The sequence below is a fragment of the Mesoplodon mirus genome, assembly GCF_964341445.2.
Source record: "Mesoplodon mirus genome assembly, chromosome: X".
In the NCBI taxonomy this organism is placed as follows: Eukaryota; Metazoa; Chordata; class Mammalia; order Artiodactyla; family Ziphiidae; genus Mesoplodon; species Mesoplodon mirus.
The window spans coordinates 27,897,121-27,919,838 of record NC_138981.1 but is presented as its reverse complement, the minus strand read 5'-3'; the positions used below and the strand labels follow the sequence as shown (position 1 = coordinate 27,919,838).

Sequence of the window (22,718 nt, the reverse complement as noted above, 5' to 3'; positions counted from 1 at the left end):
CAGTCATTCTGTAATCACACCCCCAATGCATGATAATCCATAGTATTCAGTGTTTCTCTCCACTCTAACAGAATTACCAGTAACATGATTGTTAAATATGTCCTCTAACAGCGGCGCCACTAAACACTTGACCTGTATATTATGTTAATTTCCTGGTCCCTAGGGGAAATAATAACATTTCCATAATGTTGGAAATCTCTTCCCACTTATGAAGTGCTGAGAAAGACAGGGATTTTAATCAATGTTTTTTAAGGATTAAGTTGTTTTAGGCTTCTATGTTTTACATGATTTACTCTAACATTCACTGGTCTTTTTTCAAGTCATAATCTTTTGTACATAATTTTTTGTGTGTGAAAACAAAAGCACAGACTATTCTTGAAGTGTTACAAACGTTTGGGCACTGAAAAGCAGCACAGAGGGATGGAAGATGTGAAAGTTCAGTTACTACAGAATGGAGCAGAACTCCATTGTTTGGAAGGTGACTCCTTAACCATAAATTTGACTGTAGTGTTTAATCATTTGTTGTGAAAATAAAATGTTGGGAATAAAAATGTCAGGGTTAGGGCTTCCCTGGTGGCACAGTGGTTGAAAGTCCGCCTGCCGATGCAGGGGACACAGGTTCGTGCCCCAGTCCGGGAAGATCCCACATGCCACGGAGCGGCTGGGCCCGTGAGCCATGGCTGCTGAGCCTGCGCATCCGGAGCCTGTGCTCCGCAATGGGAGAGGCCACAACGGTGAGAGGGCCGAGTATCGCAAAAAAAAAAAAAGTCAGGGTTAGATTGTGGAGGGAACCTCTTACAGTTTGTTAGGCCTTAAATATACTTTGATAGTTTATTTCTAATCTTAAAGCCTTCCAATTTTTCTATCTGTAATTTTTTTCTATCAGTCCTTATGGTGATGCCTGAAGCTATGTGTGCGGCCCCTCTATCTTATCTTTCTTACACATACTATGCTTACAGCTACTGACAGTAAATGTGAAATTTGTTTGGATTAGGTTTTCTTCTCAGAAGAGCTCTGGAGGACCTATTGATTTAACTGTGGTTGAAATCAGTGCTTCTGAAAAGATTAGAGTAAGTACACTGAGCAATTGATAAGACCTAAAAATGCCAATTTATTGCCTTCTTGTTTGAAATCTTTCTTAATAATTTAACCAGTAAGTTGAACTTCATCCTCAATCTTCTGCTAACTATAAATTCAAAATAATTATCTCCCACTTTTTGACAGAAAGTGAATAATATAATTTTATCATTTTAATTTTTCTAGCCTAGTACTCCTGGAATATTAGACTTGAGGAGGCCTTAGTGTATGAAATTCTAGTCTAGTATTTCTCCACCTGAGTTATTGTTGGGCACGAGAACTTTCAAACTTCACCACTATAGACCCCAAGGTCTCCTTCTAGACCTCTTCTGGAGGGAAAGAAAAAGAGAGAGGTTAAACAAACAATCAAACAAACATGGCACTGAAGGAAACTGAGGCTCAGGAAGTGGTCTCAAGGTCATATAAATGACGAATTTCTTCAGAGAAGCTATGGCTGACCTCCTCTATCACTATCCATCTTATCTCTGTTTATTTTCTTCATAACAATCACAATTTGTAATTACCTGTTTTCCCTTATTTTGCTGCCTACGCTGTTAATATGTATTCTTCTCATAATAGGTAAAATGAGAGAGTTAGATGTATGCTGTTTGAATTCTTAAAGGCATATATTTTTAACAAGGTAAAATTCACACAACATAAAATTAACCGTTTGAAAGTGCACAGTGAAGTGTCATTTAGTACATCCATGACGTTGTGCAGCCATCACCTCTATCTTATTCTAAGACATTTTCATCATTCCAAAAGGAAATCCATACCCATTAACAATCACTCCCCATTTCTCCATCCCCATAGCCCCTGACAACCACCAATCTGCTTTCTGTCTTTATGGATTTGCTTACTTGGAATATTTCATATAAAAGAAATCGTACAGTATGTGGACTTTTGTGTCTGGTTTCTTTCACTTAGCATAATATGTTCAAGGTTCATTCCTGCTACAGTATGTATCTGTACTTCATTCCTTTTTTTGGCTTAATAATAGCCTATTGTATGGATATATCATATTTAGTTTCTTGGTATATAAGCTGATGAACATTTGGGTTTGTTTCCACATTTTGGCTATCAAGAAAAATGCTGCTATGAACGTTCACCTACAAGTATTTGTTTGAGTGTCTTCTTTCAGTACTTTTGGGTGCATACTTAGAAGTGGAAATGTTGAGTCATATGGTTATTTTATGCTTAACTTTTAAATGATTCAGGCACTTTTCAAAAGAAATCTCTTATGCTCTTTCTCCCTTTCTGAACACTCCAGTTTCTTCTGACACATGGAGAATAATCCATTATAAGAATTTGTTCAGTGATGGCCAATGGAGCATAAGGACTTAAGAAGCCTAGTGATTTCCCTAAGTGTCTTCTTGTACAGTGCCAGGCATATAACAGGCACCCTCAATAAATATTTGTTAAATGAATGAATGAATGAACTATTAGTTAATGGCTACGAAGTTCTGATTTACATTTATTTTTTGCTTAATCCCTCTAAACAACCCTCACCTACATCCTACTGCACTTTTCCCTCCTCTCCCTGTATGCTTCTTTGACATAGCACACACTTCTTGACAGTGGATGTGGTAAGCAAATGTCTCTTCCAGGCCAGGCAAAAACTACAACACAGCTATAAAGACTTCCTGGCAATGAATAGCTACTTGCAACCACCTGATTATCTCTTCCCACCCTGCATACAACAGACCTTCTTTTCAGCGTAGTTGACCTTCATGATTTGAAAGATATCCCACTACTGGGCATATACCCTGAGAAACCCATAATTCTAAAAGAGTCATGTACCACAATGTTCACTGAAGCTCTATTTACAATAGCCAGGGCATGGAAGCAACCTAAATGTCCATCGACAGAGGAATGGATAAAGAAGATGTGGTACATATATACAATGTAATACTACTCAGCCATAAAAAGGAACAAATTGGGTCATTTGTAGAGACGTGGATGGACCTAGAGACTGTCATACGGAGTGAAGTCAGAAAGAGAAAAATAGATATTGTGTATTAACACATATATGTGGAATCTGAAAAAATTGGTATAGGCGACCTTATTTACAAAGTAGAAATAGAGACACAGATGTAGGGAACCAACGTATGGATACCAAGGGGGAAAGAGGGGGTGGGATGAATTGGGAGATGGGGATTGACATATACACACTATTGATACTACGTATAAAATAGATAACTAATGAGAACCTACTTTATAGCACAGGGAACTGTACTCAATGCTCTGTGGTGACCTAACTAGGAAGGAAATCCAAAAACGATTTACGTATACATATATCTCCTCTTTGCTGTACAGTAGAAACTAACACAACATTGTAAAGCAACTATACTCCAATAAAAATTAAAAACAAAAAACCCAATACTGTATTGTATACTTGAAAGTTGCTAAGAGAGTAGATCCTAGATGTTCTCACAAGAGAAAAAAAAGAAAAGAAGTTAAATATGTGAAGTGATGGATGTGTTAACTAATCATATTGTGGTAATTATTTCACAGTCTGTCTGTATATCAAACTGTCATGTTGTACACCTTAAACTAATACAATGTTATGTGTCAATTGTATCTCAGTAAACCTGGAAGAAAATAAAAAAGATAAATAAATTTTTAAAAAAAGAAAGATAAGGGAAAGATAAGGGAACAGAAGAATAAATGTGTGAGCCACATTTGCATCAGTTGCAAATCACTTTTTTCTCTCCAAGCATCACACAGGCAGTTTTTTCTAATGTGATTGTAATAGTTCTTGTACTATTAAATCTTGCTCCTAGAATGTTGTGGAAAAGTGGTGAACCAGGATCCAGACACATGGTTAATCCTGAACCCCACCTCTCATTTTACAATGAAAATTCCAGGGAAACTTCCAATAGAGTAAAAGAAAGTCTACACTGATCTTTAAAGAAGACAGAGAACTACCAGAGTTTGCTGAAATTTACCCATGTACAAATAGATTTTTCAGAGTTATATTAATTTTCTGAAATTTAAAAACATATCAATACTTTTCCCGCTACTGTGTGTAAACCAAATCTGGACAATGTCAGCAAATAGCTGCTATAAACCAGTGATTTTTTTTCTACTAATACTTCTCTAAATATTTTTGGAATATAATAATGGCATACGTTTTATTCATTTTTACTTTGCGGGTCAGTATTTCCTGATAATAGCTTTGCTTTCCTTGACTTCAAAATAAAAATATAACTGATAAGTAAAATTGTGAAGATGGTAAATAAACTTAGTGATAATGGGCATTTATATTGTATACTTAACTACATATAGGAGACAAAAACTGAATCTATTCCATAAAATCGACCAAGGTGCATATTTCCAGACTCTGGAGACTGGTGTAATTTTGAAGACACAGTGTTTACTGAAATTCACAGTCAGAGTTCTCATGTAGAGTGACTTCTTTGAACTTAGCATATTTAGAAAGTGGCCCAACTTCTACAGACACAAAGAAGATAGAACAGTGTATCTGTATCCGGGAGAACCATTCCTCACTCAAGAAAGGTGTGGGGGAAATGGAAACGGAAGCTAGATAGTCTCCTTGAAGAAGAGATTGCAGCCACCTTCCTGAATTTACATGTTCATAGCACCGAGTGCTCCAATTTGAAGATAGTATGTGAGATCTTGCTTGCTTTTCCATCCTTTCTAATGTCATATTTTTCAAGTCGTTCCCCTCCTTTTCTGTTGTTATGGTTTGAGGCAGTTTCATTCTATGTAAATTCAGCATATTGCCTCTTAAACTTCTCAGAGCAAAGGCAAGTCATTTCACAGAAACAAAACAAAACCATTAAGCCCAGCAGGGGACACTCAACGTAATACAGGAATTAATATATTAACTATCATTTATTAGAAGAGTGAATTAAATATCATTTATTGAACATTTAAAATGCATTAATCCAGTCAATATATATTTATTGAGCAAAGACTATGTGCTTGGCCCAGCTGGGGATAAAGCAGTGAATATACAAAGTATTTGGTTTTATGACACTTATATTCTACTGCGAGGAAATGGTGGGGGAAAGAACATTGCGCAAAAAGCTTTATACAATACTACTTCACACCCATTATGATAACTATTAAAAAAAAGGAAAACAAGTTTTGGCGAAGATATGAAGTTGGAACCCTTGTGCATTACTGGTGGGAATGTAAAATAGTGCAGCTGCTATGGAAAACCAGTTTGGAGGTTCTTCAAAAAGTTAAACAAAGAATTACCATATGATCCAGCAATGCTACTCCTAGTTATATACCTATTGAAAGCAGAGATGCATACAGATACTTGTACAACAATGTTCATAACAGCATTACTCACAATAGCCAAAAGGTGCAAACAACTCAAATGTCCACCAAAAGATGAAGGAATAAACGAAACATGGTATATACATAAAATATTATTTGGACTTTAAAAGAATGAAATTCTGATACTTGTTACAACATGGATGAAGCCTGAAAACATTATGCTAAGTGAAATAAGTCAAGACACAAAAGGACAAATATTGTATGACTCCATTTATATAATATACCTAGAATAGGAAAATTCCTAGAGATAAAATTAGAATAGCAGTTACCCTGTGCTGCGGCGGGGGGGGGGGGGAGAGAAAGGAATGGGCAATTACTGCTTAATGGGTACAGAGTTTCTGTCTGCAATGATGAAAAATATCTAGAAATGGATAGTGGTGATGATTGAGCAACACTGTGAATGTAATTAATGCCGCTAAATTGTACAATTAAAAATAGTTAAAATGGTAAATTTTATGTTATGTATATTTTACCACAATAAAAAATTAAATTTTACATTTTATATGGGAGAATATTATGATATGTGAATTATATCTCAATAAAGCTATCATTTTAAAAAATCTTTATATGCATTATCTCATTTAATCTCCCTCTATATAATCTCATTTAACCCTCACTTTAAATACCAACTCTCTGTTGTGTCCTGTATTTGTATCTCCAGCTCTAACCTCTATCTGAACTCTAGATTTATATATCCAGTTGCCTATTTATCATACTCAATTGAAATCTAAAAAATTTCTTTAGATCTAACATGACCCACAAATAAATCTTTACTTCTACCCTCAAATCTACTCTTACCCTAGTCTCCCCTGTCTCACTGATAAACACACCATTCACCTAGTTGCTCAAGCAAAATAGCTAGAAGCCCTTCGAAACATTAGCCTTATCCCAATGGAACTAGTGTGACGCCAGTGAGGGGGTGCTCAAAAATTAAGGTAAATATTATTTCATTGCAATTTTGAATAAAATCAAATGAATATAAAAAATCCATGAAAATAAAGGCTTATAATTCTTTAGTATACCACTCTATTTTATATCTATCCTATCAATTATCACTAATTGATATTTTCCTGATTTTATTTCTTTATATAGGTATATATTTTCCCTTCCATACAGTGTAAGTACCATGGGAAAGGGAGTCTTATCTGCTTGTTTACCACTTTATCCTATAAATATGTCCTCCATTTCCCAGGCTCTCCTGCCAACTGACTTCCAGGTTGGATTTTTCCGAGAGGATCTGTTGTTTCAGCTTCTGGGTTTGGTAACACCACTTCCTTCCTTTCTTCTTCCCTTCAGACATAGGGGTGGTTGCTAACCCCTGGACTGCCTATGTCCTGCCATTTCAGTTCTTCTAACATATTTATAACCCATTTACCACATTAAATTCTCCCTACTGAACTGCTTATAAAGAATTTGCTTTAGCTGGCTAGATCCTGGCCTATACAGTGGTTTAGGAAACAAATATCCAAGTGCTTAATCTACATTATACATAAATTCCTACAAGTCTCCCAGGAGGTTAAAAAAAAGAGAGGTAAACAAATTATATTTCTACACTTGCAAATATTTCAACACTCTTTAAACATGGTGCATTTAATAAATTAAGCTGCTTTTGCATTTTCCTATCTATGATGAAAGCCTTTTATTTCTATATCGAAAACAAAAATGGGGGGGGGAGAACAGAATTAAACTGAGTTAATTTAATTTAAAGGCAGAATTAGATGTTTTTGGGAAGAGACTTTTTTATTCTATGTAATTTATGCACATTTCACAGTTGGTTTCTTTTCAATACTTTTTAGGCAATTTTAGTATCAATTCCAGTCAACTGTAATTTTTAGATTTTTCTGACTAGAAAGAAGAGCCATTAATCTGAATCACCTACAATTTACTTAAAGAACAAATGGTTGAAATAGGCCATTTTCAGAGAAAAGGAAATGGGCTAATGATTTGTATATCTTCATAAATATAAACATGGTAGAATGTGACAATTATACTACGGATTCTTGTCAACAAAAAAGACAGGAATAAAATACTTTACTCTCAGGTGGGCAGAATGTAATGCCATGGAGTGATATTAGAGATATGATTAAAAGTTAAAAGCAAAATATGAATGGGTCGCATCTTTATCAAAATGTGATAAAGAATACAAAAAGAAGAGGACATTTGCAAGGGCAGAAGAATCCACTAACAAGCTGTGTGATGGACAAATAACTTATCTTCCCTGAACTTCAGTTACCTGATCATAAAATTATAAGGATACTTAACCTCATAGAGTTGTTGTGAGAAGTAAATAACATCCTGATATAAAAACACTTCCTAATGGAAAAACTGTTACATAGTATGTTTTATTGATGTTACCATTTTCTGCTCTGATGGTTTAACAGCTTCCATTGTCAACCTCACTGTATCTGTTGAATCTTCACACTTATGCCTGATGTTCTTCCATTCATTCTTCATAATATTTTCACCACTGGTTAAATATGGAATTTATATCAAGGTCACCACTTTTTAAAAGCTTAAGCTCCTTTCCAGCAGCAACTCATAAAAGAGATAAATCTTATAGCTCTTTATATTTAATCTCCTTATCCTACTACAAATATAGCCCTCCTCCAATTCTGTTCTCCAGATTCAACTTTTCATTTTTATAGAAAGGCTCAATATGAATAGAACACTCTTTCTGGGAGTGAAGTCTCATACATTTTGATATTCAGTTACACTTGTCTCATATTATTGCCAGAAAGAGCTGCCATTGATGTGAAGGCCTCCCTAGATGCAGCAGTAGGGAGATAAATGAATGAATGAATGAATAAATAAATAAATAAGTAAATCACCACATCACCATGAATGAGGGCTTGTTATTGGCTCTGCTCTCTTAGTTTTAGAGGAATGAATCACCAAGGGGATTCTAGAACTGGATAGTTAAATATTTGCGGATGTCAACGTAGAACAGACATTTTGAAATTCAGTACTTTCAGAAGAATGGGTCATATGTAAAACACTTATCCCTAGTCAGAGGGGAGGTGGAATAATTACACAGGAGACTTTGTGTAACAGTCAGCTGTCAAAATACTTTTCTGCCAATACTATAAGATTATCTCTCATGCTCTTCTCACATGAAACAACTGTTACAAAGTACTGAAAATGGCTCTACTGTATACATGATTTCCAGTCACAAAATCTGCTTTTTCCTTAAAAGTCTGTTATGATAATAGCAAGCAAGAAAACAAAAGGGAGAGAGAACTCTTACGGAATGGAGGAATTCAACTATGTTATATTCAGTCTTATCAGGATGCAGGGTTTTCCCAAATTATTCTTCATACATACATGAAGAATATCATAATGATTAACTAGACAACTTTTCCTTGAGTGCTTTCTCAAAGCTACAATTTATGTAACAGCACTGTAATCATTCCCACTCTCAAAACCCTTCTGTTCACTAGCCTATTAAATACAATAGTAATTGACCACCTTGGTGACTAATTTGCAAAAGCTATTACATTACTTCTGGCTTCTAGTTTTCTTTATTAATATGGATTTATTTGGTATCCAAATTGTACAAAGCATCGCTGCGTAATTTGACTTTGCAGTTACTGATGTTTTTATTTACCATTTATTAAGTCTATAATGTATAAAGCACATAACATGAATAAGTTATTAATCTGAACTGTGGCTTTGGGTTAGTTTCTCATTTGTCGAATAAAAGTCTACATGAGGGCTTACATCCTTTCCCAAAATTCCAAAATAATATTATTGATAATATCATTCTGCACGTTATATTTTCCTGATCTATGGGTGTATTGACAGATTTTACACAGAGATATTCTATGTTCATGTGCACGTGTGTGTCCTCTCTATATCTACCTATGATTTACCTCTTTCCCTTCACTAATAAAAATGTTTCAGTGGTAGTGTGAACTATTCTCCTCACTTTCTCAACACAGGCCCATCCCTTTCTCTACTATGGTCTGAGTTTCTTCACTAGTATTTCTCAGAAAATATTGATACTAGAGTTATCAATAACCTGGCTTTCCTCTGTTATCTGGGTTGAGCACAATATGAAAATTTCATTTTATTTATGCCCATTCATCTTGAGCTTTTATCAGAGAGTGTTTTCCTTTTGTGCCTCGATTCATTTTCTCATTTCCCCTTAAATACCGGAATTTCCTTAGGTTTTTGTCCATTTTGTTTGTTTCCTCTTCAGCACTTTTATGTTACCTGTTCAGAATGAAAACCTGCTGCACCCCACTGATGGATCCAGTTGTGTGCTAGTGGTATACAAAGTAACAGGGTAAATGTTGCACTTTTTTAAAAAAATTGAAAAGTATGTAAATTGTTAATGAGTACACACCAGTGGTGAAAAATCCCCACCTATGAGCCCCAGCCACCCTGAAGCCAATCCTGGGGGGCAAATCCTATCACTAGGTTCTTTGTTATCCACAGGAATTGGACCAATTAACACCCTCAGCAACAATGTTTGAGAGGGCCTGTTTCCTCATACCATTAGCTAACATGGTAAGCTATGAAGTGTTTTCATCTCTGGCAATCTAATAGGTAAGGATATGGTCTTTTATTTTTGTCTTAACTTGCAATTCTATTAATTGTGAGGTTGAAAATTTTTTCAGATACTTTGTATTCCTTATTTTGTGACCTGTCACCTTGACTTTTTACTTCTCCTGGGTTAATGATCTTATTTTTATTAATTTGCAAGAGACTTCTGAGGTCAAACTCTGAGATGGGAAATACTGAGAAATGATTTGAGACCAGGTATATTAGAGCACTGGTTACTGGGAAATCAAAAGAAAGGGGTATAGAAAAAGCACAGGACCAGAGGTGTTCATCCCTTCTTAGGAAGAGTGAGGTACCTTCAAAAGGAAACATGTGCTTCTAAGACTTAGTGGTGAAGGGAAAAAAGGAACTGACTGAAGGTAAAGGGCTCTAATGAACGAAGGCTGTGACAAAGAATCAGAAGAAATCAGACTTGTGAAAAAATGTACAATTTGTTAAAAATACCACCACAACCACCAACATTAACAATAATAAAATCTATGTATCGTAATGGCAGCAAAAGAAGGTGACCTTAAAATATGAAATCAAGTAAGCCATGCAATCCCCCTACCCTACCCACTTCAAAGTGTCTTCTATTGCTGGGGGAAAAAAGCCAAAAAATGAGAATCGATTCAGCAGATGAAACCATTGCAGAACACATCTGCACACGTCCAAATCCACACTTGCACAAAGCAGAGGAAAAATTTAACTTGACACTCCAACAGGAATTTTATACTTAAATAAGTATTGCAGAATTGGAATCATAAACTTCTTTTTTTAACTTCAAAGACAAAAGAACAAACAACATGAAGTATGAAACAGGAGCTAGTCAAACTCAGGAGAAACAGAATAAATTAGGATTAAATTACAAAGTACCTATGATAGGCAGAATTGCTAAAATGGCCAGTGAAATATGGTCCATTCTAATTCTCAGAACATGTGAAAATAATGAGTTACCACTCCTGTCATTATAGTACGTTATGTGGCACCATAACTTAAAATAGGGACTATTATCCTGGATTATCCACATGGGCCCTTAGAAGCATAGAATCTTCTCCAGCTGGTGACAGAAGAGGAAGTCAGAGGTGCGAGAAGCATAAACAGGATTCAATATGCCATCACTGGCTTGAGTATGGAGGAAGACACTTGCCAAAGAATGGGAGCAACTTTTTTTTTTTTTTGCGGTACTCGGGCCTCTCACTATTGCGGCCTCTCCCGTTGCGGAGCACAGGCTCCGGACGCGCAGGCTCAGCGGCCATGACTCACGGGCCCAGCCACTCTGCGGCATGTGGGATCTTCCTGGACCGGGGCACGAATCCGTGTCCCCTGCATCGGCAGGCGGACTCTCAACCACTGTGCCACCAGGGAAGCCCGGGAGCAACTTTTAACAGCTGAGAGTGGCCCCTGACACAACTGGCAAAAAAAAAAAAAAAAAAAAGGAAATTTAATCCTATAACCACATCTGACTTTGACCAACTACTTGAATGAGCTTACAAGTGGATTGTTCTCCAGATCCTCCAGTTAAGAAGCCTAGCCCAGGCAAATTTGATTTTGGACTTCTGAGACCCTAAACTGACACTGTTCTGTGTTCTGACTTGCAGAACTAAGAGGGGAAAAACAAACAAACAAAAAAACAGGTGTTGTTTTAAGCCACCAAGTTCGTGGTAATTTGTTATGGCAGCAATACAAAACTAATACAGTTCTGGAGGGAGAAGAGGTATACCCACAATTAACAGAGAATCATAAAGGATACAATAGAAAAGAGACAAGAAAATAAAGTAACACAAAAAGCTTTAGAAAGAATATGATAGAAAAGGCAGGAAGAGATTATCCGATATACTTATAAGTGAAATCCTTGAAGGGAAAAAAGCAAATCAAAGAAACAGAAGATTTTCAGACAATGATTCAAGAAAACTTTGCTGAAATAAAAGTTCTGAATTTACATATTTAAAAAGTAATAACACTGCCTCGATTCCTAAAAAACATTTTTTGCGTTTACCTTGCACAACTGCAGACTGGATATGGACGCCTGGCCCGACTCTCCAGTAGGAAGTACAGGTAGGAGAACAGGAAATGCAGGCCAAAGGACAGCCCACTGCGCAGGCCTGCACAGCACGCAGACGCGCGGAGGTGTGCGCAGGCGCACGCAGGCGCACACAGCACGCAGACACGCACAGCACGCAGACGCGCACAGCACGCCGACGCACGCAGGCGCACGGAAGCCCGTCTAACCCCGATGTCGACTTCTGGCTTAGCCAGGCCTGCCCTATCTGAGGCTGCCACCCCTACAGATACAGGTATTTTCAGAAACTCACAAGAATTCTGTGTAGCACTCCCTTGGAGGTGGGTTTCTTGGTGTCCGTACTGAAGTTAGGCTAGTAGTTCCACTGTGGAGTTGGGGCAGCTTGCAGAACTACACAGCCATATGAAAGACGCGATTTTCACCCGCTTCGTCAGTAACGCTTAACGTTTTATTTTCTTTTAGGGCCCCTATTTTGTACCAAAATGCAACAATCTCTAGAAAGAGCTTTGGATCGTGCAGAGTATGTCATTGCAAGTGCCCAACAGAGACCTCCAAAAAGGCAATACTCATCTAATGGGGAAAAGTCTCTGTATGAAAAACTTTATGACATTTATGTTGAAGAATGTGAAAAGGAGCCTGGGGTTATGGAGGAATTAAGCAATGTGAACCTGTTAGAGAAGCTTCTTAGGAGAGAGTCGTTGCCGTGTTTGGTGGTCAACCTGTACCCAGGAAAGGAGGGCTGTTCGCTGATGCTCAAGGGGGAAAATGGATCATCTGAAGAGACCATTCGACTGCCCTATGAAGAAGGGGAATTGCTCGAATACTTGGATGCAGAAGAATTACCTCCTGTTTTGGTGGATTTCCTGGAAAAGTCTCAGGTTAACGTTTTTCATCGTGGGTGTGTCATAGCAGAAATACGGGACTACAGGCAGTCCAGTGACAGGGAACCTCCCCATTACCAAAGCAGGCATATTCTCTTACGTCCCACGATGCAGACTTCAGCCTGCGATGTAGAGGTCATAGCCAGCGATAACCAGAAATGGACCCAGGAGGACAAACTTTTGCTTGAGAACCAGCTGATCTTAGATACAGCTGAACCACTGTGTCTAGACCCTTCTGTATCAGCAGTCTGCACTGAAAACAGACTGCTCTATAACAAACAAAAGCTGAACACTCGTCCCATGAAAAGGGGCTTCAAGAGGTATTCTATGGCCTCTCTGAATTGGCAGCAGGAGCTGTCTCATTGTCCACCTCCTCCTGAGCTAAGAGCCCTGACTTCCTGCAAAAAAATAAGAGAAAGTAAAACAGGTGGGAATTACGGCCTCAAAACTTTTAAAGCAGGAACTTGTGTAGATATGTGGAAACAGACACCCTGTGACTTGGCTGTACCTTCTGAAGTGGACGTGGAGAAATATGCTAAAGGGAAGAAATCTGTCAAATATGATGACTCACAATCAACAGTCTGGCCAGTGCACGAGGTACAAGATGGTTCTGTATTTGGGTGTGAAGAGGGCAGTCAGTCCCAAACAACAAAGCTGACCTTGCAGTCGCTTAATGATCCACTTATTTCTGGAAAAAGAAGCTCCCATAAACAAGTCACACGTGAGAGACAGCTGTCTCCCCCACAGTCCTCCACAGATAACCATTCCTGTAGTTTCATGCCAGGGCCAAAGACTGATGTGGGGAGGGTGGTCAGTCAGTCCAAGGAATTGGTCCAAAAGAGCGCCCAGCATCCAGTGCAGGTATCACACAGTTCCGGTGACTCAGCTGGTCTCAGGCAACCTTCTCCAGGGAAAGAACCAGAACAGCCTAAGACTGGGTCAGTTCAGTCTTCAGTGCCAGACAAGGGAACCAAACATCCACCTCCACCCATCACACTTCCCTTGAAGTCAGGAAGGAGCTCCAGTGGTGACAGTTTCACTTCACAGCAGGCAAGCAGCTCTCATAAATCTCCATCTCCTGCCCCTGCCCCTAAGCCACCAAGTCCTTCCCAGAAATTCTCTGCGGAGGTGAATCGAGTTAGCTTGCTTCCTGCCACAGCCCTGTCCACTGAGGGCTCATCACAAAGGACCCAAGTTTTGGCCAGATCATCTGGCCTGAAGATCAGAGTGGTGTACGCTGATAAAGGACGCCAGGCCTCGGGGAGAGGCTCCAAGCCCGTGCAGGACTCTACCACTGGGGCCACAGCTCCTGCAGGAATCATGTTCTGTCAACTGCCCACAGGGATCAAGCCTGACCCCCTTCCCACAGGGATCAGACCTGGCCACCTGTCTACAAGGAGGAAGACCAGGCCCTTGCCCAGAGGAATCAGGCTTGACCACCAACCAACAGGGATCAAGCCTAGCCCCCTGCCTGGAGGAATCACTCTTGGCTACCAACCAACAGGGATCAAGCCTGACCTCCTGCCCACAGAGATCAGACCAGGCCATCTGTCTACAGAGAGCAAGCCCAGCCTCCTGCCTGGAGGAATCACTCTTGGCCACCAACCAACAGGGATCAAGCCTGACCCCCTGCCCACAGGGATCAGACCTGGCCACCTGTCTACAAGGAGGAAGACCAGGCCCTTGCCCAGAGGAATCAGGCTTGACCACCAACCAACAGGGATCAAGCCCAGCCTCCAGCCCACAGGGATCAAGCCCGGCACCCTGTCTACAGGGATCAAGCCTAGCCCCCTGCCTGGAGGAATCACTCTTGGCCACCAACCAACAAGGATCAAGACTGGCCAGCAGCCTGCAGGCGCTCAGCCACCAAATGTGCTGCCTGCTGCACCACCGGCTCCTTCTCAAGGAGGTGTTCAATTTATTGTTAAAAAAGCTTCCAGTCTCAGGCCCTTAGGTCTACTCCAGCTTCCACCAGACTCACTCACTTTGAACACCCAGCAGCAGGCCCAGGAGCAGCCACAGCAGCAGTGCTTCTACCACCTGATTCCACAGCAACTTCAACAACCCACAACTTCGCATCCTCAGCAGCCAGTGCCACAGGCTCCTGCACAAGGTTCAGTCAGTCAGACAACCGACTTACCTGCTCAGCAAGCAACGGCCATTAACCTCAATGAAGTGGAGGGTTTTCTGCAGCCCCAGGTAGTTGTGTTGTCTCAGCTGGGCTCTGCCCAGAGCCACCCAGGGCCAAACCTCCCTCAGCAGGGATCTCAGCTCTCCTCTGCCTTGCAGCTGCAGTGGCAGCCATGGCCTCAGCCAATACAGTTCGGAATCTTGCAGCGCTTAGTGGCTGTGACAACAGTAACAGCCCAGACAGCTCAGCCCCCTCCACCTAGTGAGCATACAGCAAGCCAGTCAGAAGGTAAAATGAAGAGAAGCACACCAACCCCGCCAAAGCCCTGAGTCTTGCACTACTTTTTAATCTTTTTGAAAACAACACAAGAGTGTTGGATCAAAGGGTTTCTAAGTTTTCACTCCATTTTGGTATTTAATGTCTCAGTATTTTACATTGGTAGGTGTACAAATTATACAAAAGCACAACTCTATGCGTTTTTTTAAAAAAAAAAAAACAGGGAAATGATTTACTGAAAAACAAAAAATGGGCTATGGTGCTAACCACCATGTCAGAATCCCATCTCTGCAATTTACTGACCTCAAGCCTATTGTCTGACTTCTCTGAATCTCCATTTCCTTGTTTATAAACAGGTAAGTAGTTATATCTACTTCTTAAGTTTATTGTCAGGGTTAATGTAAGATATGTTAAATACTGAAATTCAAGTTAACTTTAATAAAGTATTAAATATTTGACAGAAATAAGCATAAGTACTTAAGCTGAAAATAAACTATAGTAATAATCTTAGTGCAAATGATAGTTTTGTTACATTATATAAAAGTCAACTTTATGATCAATGGCAAATATGCCATGGAAGTTTAATTCCTCAAAAAAAACCCCATACACCAGACTTAAAAATAAGCAAAAATATATATATTTATATATGCATTTCTTAGGTTTTCAAATTATATCTTTATGTATTATATATTATTATCATGTTTATTCTTTTTTTTAAATTTATTTTATTTTTGCTGTGTTGCGTCTTCGTTTCTGTGTGAGGGCTTTCTCCAGTTGTGGCAAGCGGGGACCACTCTTCATCGCGGTGCGTGGGCCTCTCACTATGGCGGCCTCTCTTGTTGCGGAGCACATGCTCCAGACGCGCAGGCTCAGTAGTTGTGGCTCACGGGCCTAGTTGCTCCGTGGCATGTGGGATCCTCCCAGACCAGGGCTCGAACCCGTGTCCCCTGCATTAGCAGGCAGATTCTCAACCACTGCGCCACCAGGGAAGCCCTGTTTATTCTTTAGGTTCCTTATATTTATATGTTCCTTATTTCTTTTTTTAAAATTTAATTGTTTAGTTATTTATCTATTTATTTATTTTTGGCTGCTTTGGGTCTTCGTTGCTGAGTGTGGGCTCTCTCTAGTTGCAGTGAGCGGGGGCCACACCTTGCTGTGGTGCATGGGCTTCTCACTGTGGTGGCTTCTTTTGCTGCAGAGCATGGGCTCTAGGCACACGGGCTTCAGTAGTTGTGGCACGAGGGCTTCAGTAGTTGTGGCTCACGGGCTCTATAATGCAGGCTCAGTAGTTGTGGCACACGGGCCCGGCTGCTCCACAGCATGTGGGATCCTCCCGGACCAGGGCTCGGACCCATGTCCCCTGCATTGGCAGGCAGATTCTTAACTGCTGCGCCACCAGGGAAACCCTCCTTATTTCTTATAGTTGTATATTTCTTAGGTTTTCAAATTACCTACAAATAATTAAATATATTATTATATATTCCTTAGGTTTTCAAATTATACATATGGGTAAAGATTTTAATCCTTTCTTAATAAACAGTAGCTTTTTACTCTAACTAGATGCACTACATGGTGAGTTCTCTGTCTGATAAAACTAAATGAATTAGGCATTTGTAATTCATTCTTTAGTAATTGAGGGACGATTTGGATATATAACTCAATATCATTTGCCAGACAATATTCTTCAAATGTATTATTCATGTGGTGCTTATTATTTTGCAAACACTTCATAGTATACAAATGCACCTGCTGTCTGCCATTCATCTTGCTCCTCTATTCTGTCTCAATTATTTTGTCTCCATCAGACAGGATAATAATCACAAGAGAGACAGGGTAAAAGTTTCTTGACTTGTAACAGCTGAGTGAATAAAAAATAAGTTTAGATAAACTGAAAAAAATGACAACAGGGAATTATAGGGGAAAGAATGAATAATTGTGATATGAAGATATCTTTAAATATATATGCTAATTGAAAAAAATTATTTCTGTAGCTCCTAAACAATATATTTTAGGATAACAATGTAAGGTAAGAAACTAAATGACTACTTCAAACGCCCTCCCCCCAAAAAACCTGAGTAAGTTCATACATGTGGAAAATACTTCTAAAATATTTTATATGTAAGTGTAAAGATTTATATCACTCAAAAATGTCATCTTCCTGATTTTCTGGAATTGCAGGTTGCTTGAAAAGAAGGGGATATTTGAAAATATCAGAAAAATATATTTGTTAATAGTTATTTTTGTTGAAAGACTTAATTTTATTGTAATGATATTTGCTATTTGAGACATCCCCTTGGATGACCGGTAAACATCTTTCATTTAACATGTCCAAATACGATGACATTCATCTTTTTCCTGATCCTATTAGAACCTTTACTGTTTGGTGTTAGAATAATTCACAAAGTAACTGAATTAATTACCAAGTAATTTTAAATAACTTAGAAAATAGAATATCTATCTGCATACCCTTCTTATCCCTAACTGTTTCTACTCTAACTTTGAGGGATACCTAGAGAAATTCTCAGGCTTCCTTCTTAATAGCTGAACAATCACCCACCTTGAATGAGTCCTGACACTAGCAAATGGATTAATGATAAAATATTTTCATCTGTGACATTTCTGACCAAGTCACACTCCTTTGCTTAATATCCTTCCCTGAATCTGCATACTCTGTGGAATCAAATTCAAACTATTTTGTTTAGCTATACAAGGTCTTTTTAGACCAGGATTTGTCTTGTATCTCTTTCCCAATCTCCTACCACTTCCCCATTCACATCTGTGGCTTTGGCAGTACTTAACTCCTGGTGCTCCCAATGTGCCATGTTCATCCTCACCTCCATGTGTTGGTGGAGACCCTCAAGCAGGAACTCCTTCCCATTCTCTGCTCATAGCTTAGTACTCAGCCTAAGTACCACCCATCTGGATCTGGGTCTACTTCCATATCATCCTTTATTACAGCACAGTTCAAACTATTTCACAGGATTATTTTGTGAATCAAATATGGTAGTAAATATTAAAAAAAGAATTGAAAAGGTAAATTAATATAAACATCCTTTTCAAATTTTTGTTTATTTTTTCAAACATAGATTGTATGACTTTGCATTTACTTATATAGCATTAGTACTTTTACTTGAATGGTTAAAATTTTACTATATATAATTATAATCATATGTAATGTACATTTATATTCTCTAACTCTGTGTTGAATGTTACAATTGTCTTTTTAAAACATCAGAAGAATACTAAATGAGAATTATTACTTATTTAAATATAATTTAACTTTAAACAGAGGTTATGATGATAAGAAATAAGAAAATTAAATAAAGCTTTTTTTGTTTCCTTAGATTTGAACCAAGAAAATATTCCTGAATTCACAATTCAGTCATAGGTCATTCTGATGAACTATAACATATAAGTTTCCTTCTACAAAATTCCAAGGCTAAACTAAGGAACAAGAAGAAGACAAATCAGTAAGATACTCCTTTTTATTTCAAATCACCTCATTTTTAGTGCATTTATGTTTCTTAGAAGTTTTGAATTCTGGGCATATACCAATGTATGCAAATAAGACAATGTTCTCCTGTCTTTGCTTCCCTGTTATTGTCACGTGATAACAGCCTGATGGAGTCTTATTAGATGTTTGGGATGACAGGACTTAAAAACGATGTGGTGGGAAAATGGGGAGTTGTTCAGTGAGTAGAGTTTCAGTTTTGCAACATGAAAAAGTTATAGAAATTTGTTGTACAGCAATGTGAATATACCTAACACTAGTGAACTGTATACTTAAAAATGATTAAGGTGATAAATTTTATGTTTCATGTTTTTTACCACAATTAAAAATTTAAAACAACAACAATAAAACTGTGGCATACAAAATACTTCATTTTCAGGGTCCTTAGGGGAACCTCAGTCACCTATGGGTTCATAGCCCTGTTGTTAAAAGCACAACCCTCTGGAGCCAGCCAGTTTTAATTTCAAAACATGGCTTTGCCACTTACTAGTTGTGGGGCCATAGGTAAGTCACCTAACTTCTCTGTGCTTCAATTTTTCCATCTGCAAAATGGAGATATTTCATAGGACCCTTTTCACACAGTTGTTATAAGTATTAAAGAAGATAATATTTGTAAGCTGCTGAGACATTCCATAAAGTAAATTATCCAGAATGACTGAAATGGAGGAGTTATTCTCACCAAATTTAAAGGATATGTTTCAGATGATCTAACAATATAGGCTATCTGGCAAATGTGAAATCCCTCTGATGAGCAATGGGGGCCACCTGGAAGTGGTGCTAATTCTCCAGTGCAAATGAGTGAGATCGGCATTATCGTTGATTTATCAAATGATGTGGTTATCAGTTTTCTGACGCTGTGGACACAGCCAATAAATGGTAGTTGCTAATGGAAGCCCCAAATCAAACATCCCAACAGGAGACCTTCTGAATTACAAATTAAGTTGCCTCACACATGCCCCATTCCACATAGCCAGCTTCAGTGTAGGTGGCTGAGGACTTTATGTATTTAATGACTGATGATTCACCTATACAAAGAGGGAGGAGGCCAGGGAGCACCCAGTGTTTCAGAGTGGAAAGGAGCCTGTGGGTACAATTGTAGGCACCAATCAAAACCAGCAGTGCCCAACTCCTCACCTAAAACGCTTAACAGTAACTACGATGGGGTTGCCATACTTTGCATTCATTCATTCACAAATATTTATTGAGTACCTATAATAGGACAGACGATGTCAAAGTTTTAAAGACATAGCAATAAATGAGACAATGCCTTTCAAAAGCTTACAGCCTAGTACATTAAGAACAAATAAATATTAATAAAGTAGAGAAAACTCTAGCTTGGCTTTCAAATCGAATTGATCAAGCACAATTCCTGCATTAACCTTCTAATTTTTAAAATTATATTTCAAGATTCTATGGCACTCAATGGTAATTTTAAGAAACATTGCCAATTAGCATTTAAAATGGAAATAGCAAAAGACTTCCAGATATAGTGTTGACATAATATCACTTTTTTATCACTTGCCCTCATTTCAGCTTAATAAGCTCTCTTGGCTCTCATCTTTCAGTGTTTAATCCAAAGCAATTAAACTGATGTGCAAATGCCATCTCCATTGCTTTAAGAGTGACACAACACAATTTCATTATGATAGGCAACTGGAATGTTTGTAGAATGATCAACTCATTTTTATTTTTAAAAATGTGCTTTTCTTGCAAGGTATGCTTGTAAATAAAATGTCCACACACACAAATTTTACTTGATAAATAACATGTAGATAATATTTGTCTTGTATACTGAACACAAAGTCCATACCATGTGGTATTTCTATTTAAAAGCCTGCTATTCTTTTGCTTAGTCTCTACAGAAATGAATATTTTAGCTAATGAATTATATTAGCAAAAAGTACAGGATAAGCAGAAAATGAACAAAGTGTGTGTGTATTGTTTAAGGTAGTCTGTCTTTTAGGATTCAGTTCTAATTAGGGAATGAGAAGGTTATAGTGGAAATTCCAAATACACTTTATTAGATTCAATTAGCTAAGTATGCGTGGTATTAATAGTCCCAGTTCTTCACTCCTGCCTGTACTCATACCCTTGGACATGTAACCTCCACTCTGAGTCTGAGTCCACCATGTGACTTGCTTGGGCCAATGGGATCTTAGAAGTCATGAAGTAGGGCCTTAAATCAGTACTTACACATCTCTTCTTCCTTTGTTGCACTTCTCCTGTTGACATGAGAACATACCGGAGCTAGCCTCTGGAGGATGAAAGTCTCACAGACTTAGATTCTAGCCACCCCAGTTATTCCATCTGAGGCCATCCTAAATCAGTCAACAACTAGCTGACTTCTAGAGAGGAAGTCAGCCATAGTTGGCTAGGTTTAGGACATAGTATACTTTCTCATCTCTGAGAGTCATATTTTTATCATCATCAGTTGGAACAAATGCATTATGTTGGATGGTACATAAATATCACTGTCTTAAGAAGGAACAGATTTTCCATTAACCATTATTGACATATATTCAATAACACCCTTAAACACTCAAGAGGCTTTAGAAACGTACTCTATTAAGAAGAAATATGTATCAGAATTTGAGCATTTCTTAAAAGGAAACATTTTTCAATTAAAGGCCTTAGTCTAGTAGCTGAAAAAATATTTGATAGACAAATTAATATTCATAATTCAATAAATATTTATTGAGAAACTATGTGCTACTCATTGTCCAAAGTTCTGAGATACAAAATAGGATTAGCCTTTGGACTTTAAGTGTTATGCTTGGTAAACTCAAATTTTAAAAATCCTAATTCAACCAAATACTATAAACAACAACAACACAAAAATGAGCATTACAAAATTTGTTTTGACAGAAATAATTTAAAAATATTCAATTTGTGGGCTTCCCTGGTGGCGCAGTGGTTGAGAGTCCACCTGCCGATGCAGGGGACACGAGTTCGTGCCCCAGTCCAGGAGGATCCCGCATGCCACGGAGCGGCTGGGCCCATGAGCCATGGCCACTGAGCCTGCGCGTCCGGAGCCTGTGCTCCGCAACGGGAGAGGCCACGACAGTGAGAGGCCCGCGTACCGCAAAAAAAAAAAAAAATTCAATTTGTATTTATGCCCAAAAAGGAAACAAAAATATAAAAGAGTGAAATATGTGAGCTATAATTAATCTGAACTTTATTTTAATTCTGACTCCTATAATTATTTTGTAACTAATCTACTCCATGGGTAACCCAAGACTTACATGGCTAAGAAACACTTAAGTGACTCTAAAAACCTGCAGTTTCAGCATGATCCCAAGACACACAGTTGTCCAATTTACCAAACCTTAAATCACAGAAACGCTTATCTGCCATTGGGAGTGTTTAGGGTTTAGCGTATGGGGCTAAGGTGAGGTTGATAGGGTTTAAGTCCAATCTGCAACATTTATTAGCTGCCTGACCTCAGGTCAGTTATTTAAACTCTTTAACGTATCACTATAAACATTTTTGAAATTCCAGAGTTGAACTACACTGAATATGACCTTTTAATGTTGGAATTATTACTAGCTAACAATGGTTTTTGTTCCCACTGATTCTATAGCTCCATGACATACTTTCTTACCTATAATAAGACTCTAAAACGACAAAAACAATTTTAGCCCATTAGCTTAACAGTTTACCTCACACACTCTTTTTGACTTTGATCATCACACCTAAATTTACAAACAAAAATTTTTCTGACACTCAAAAAGAAATAAATAATTATCTTGGGGTGATAGCTTTATGCTACAAATGTTTCCTGGTTGTAATCATTGGAGTACATGAAAAAGAAAAGTATCTTTAAAAAATGTATCTGACAAAGCTAAATAAATTGTTGGAATACAGATTGCTATTTATGATTATATTGTCTACTTCTTACATTCTTCCTAGAATTCTTCACACATTGTATGCATCCCTTGGGTTCTTCTCATAGCATTAGATATAAGA

At 38.2% G+C, this 22,718-nt stretch overlaps 2 protein-coding genes across 2 annotated transcripts in view; one reads left to right on the top strand and one right to left on the bottom strand.

Annotated features, from left to right (window-relative positions):
- Positions 1–22,718, bottom strand: part of IL1RAPL1 (interleukin 1 receptor accessory protein like 1) — a gene marked incomplete at both ends in the record, with an annotated part of 1,118,841 nt that overhangs the window by 550,698 nt on the left and 545,425 nt on the right. The gene's annotated exons all lie outside the window — the stretch shown is intronic.
- Positions 12,436–15,294, top strand: LOC309796950 (transcription factor SPT20 homolog; the record flags this gene model as incomplete). The annotated part of the gene is made up of 1 exon (XM_082610347.1): positions 12,436–15,294. One exon carries the CDS (start codon positions 12,436–12,438, stop codon positions 15,292–15,294), a length of 2,859 nt encoding a protein of 952 aa, XP_082466473.1.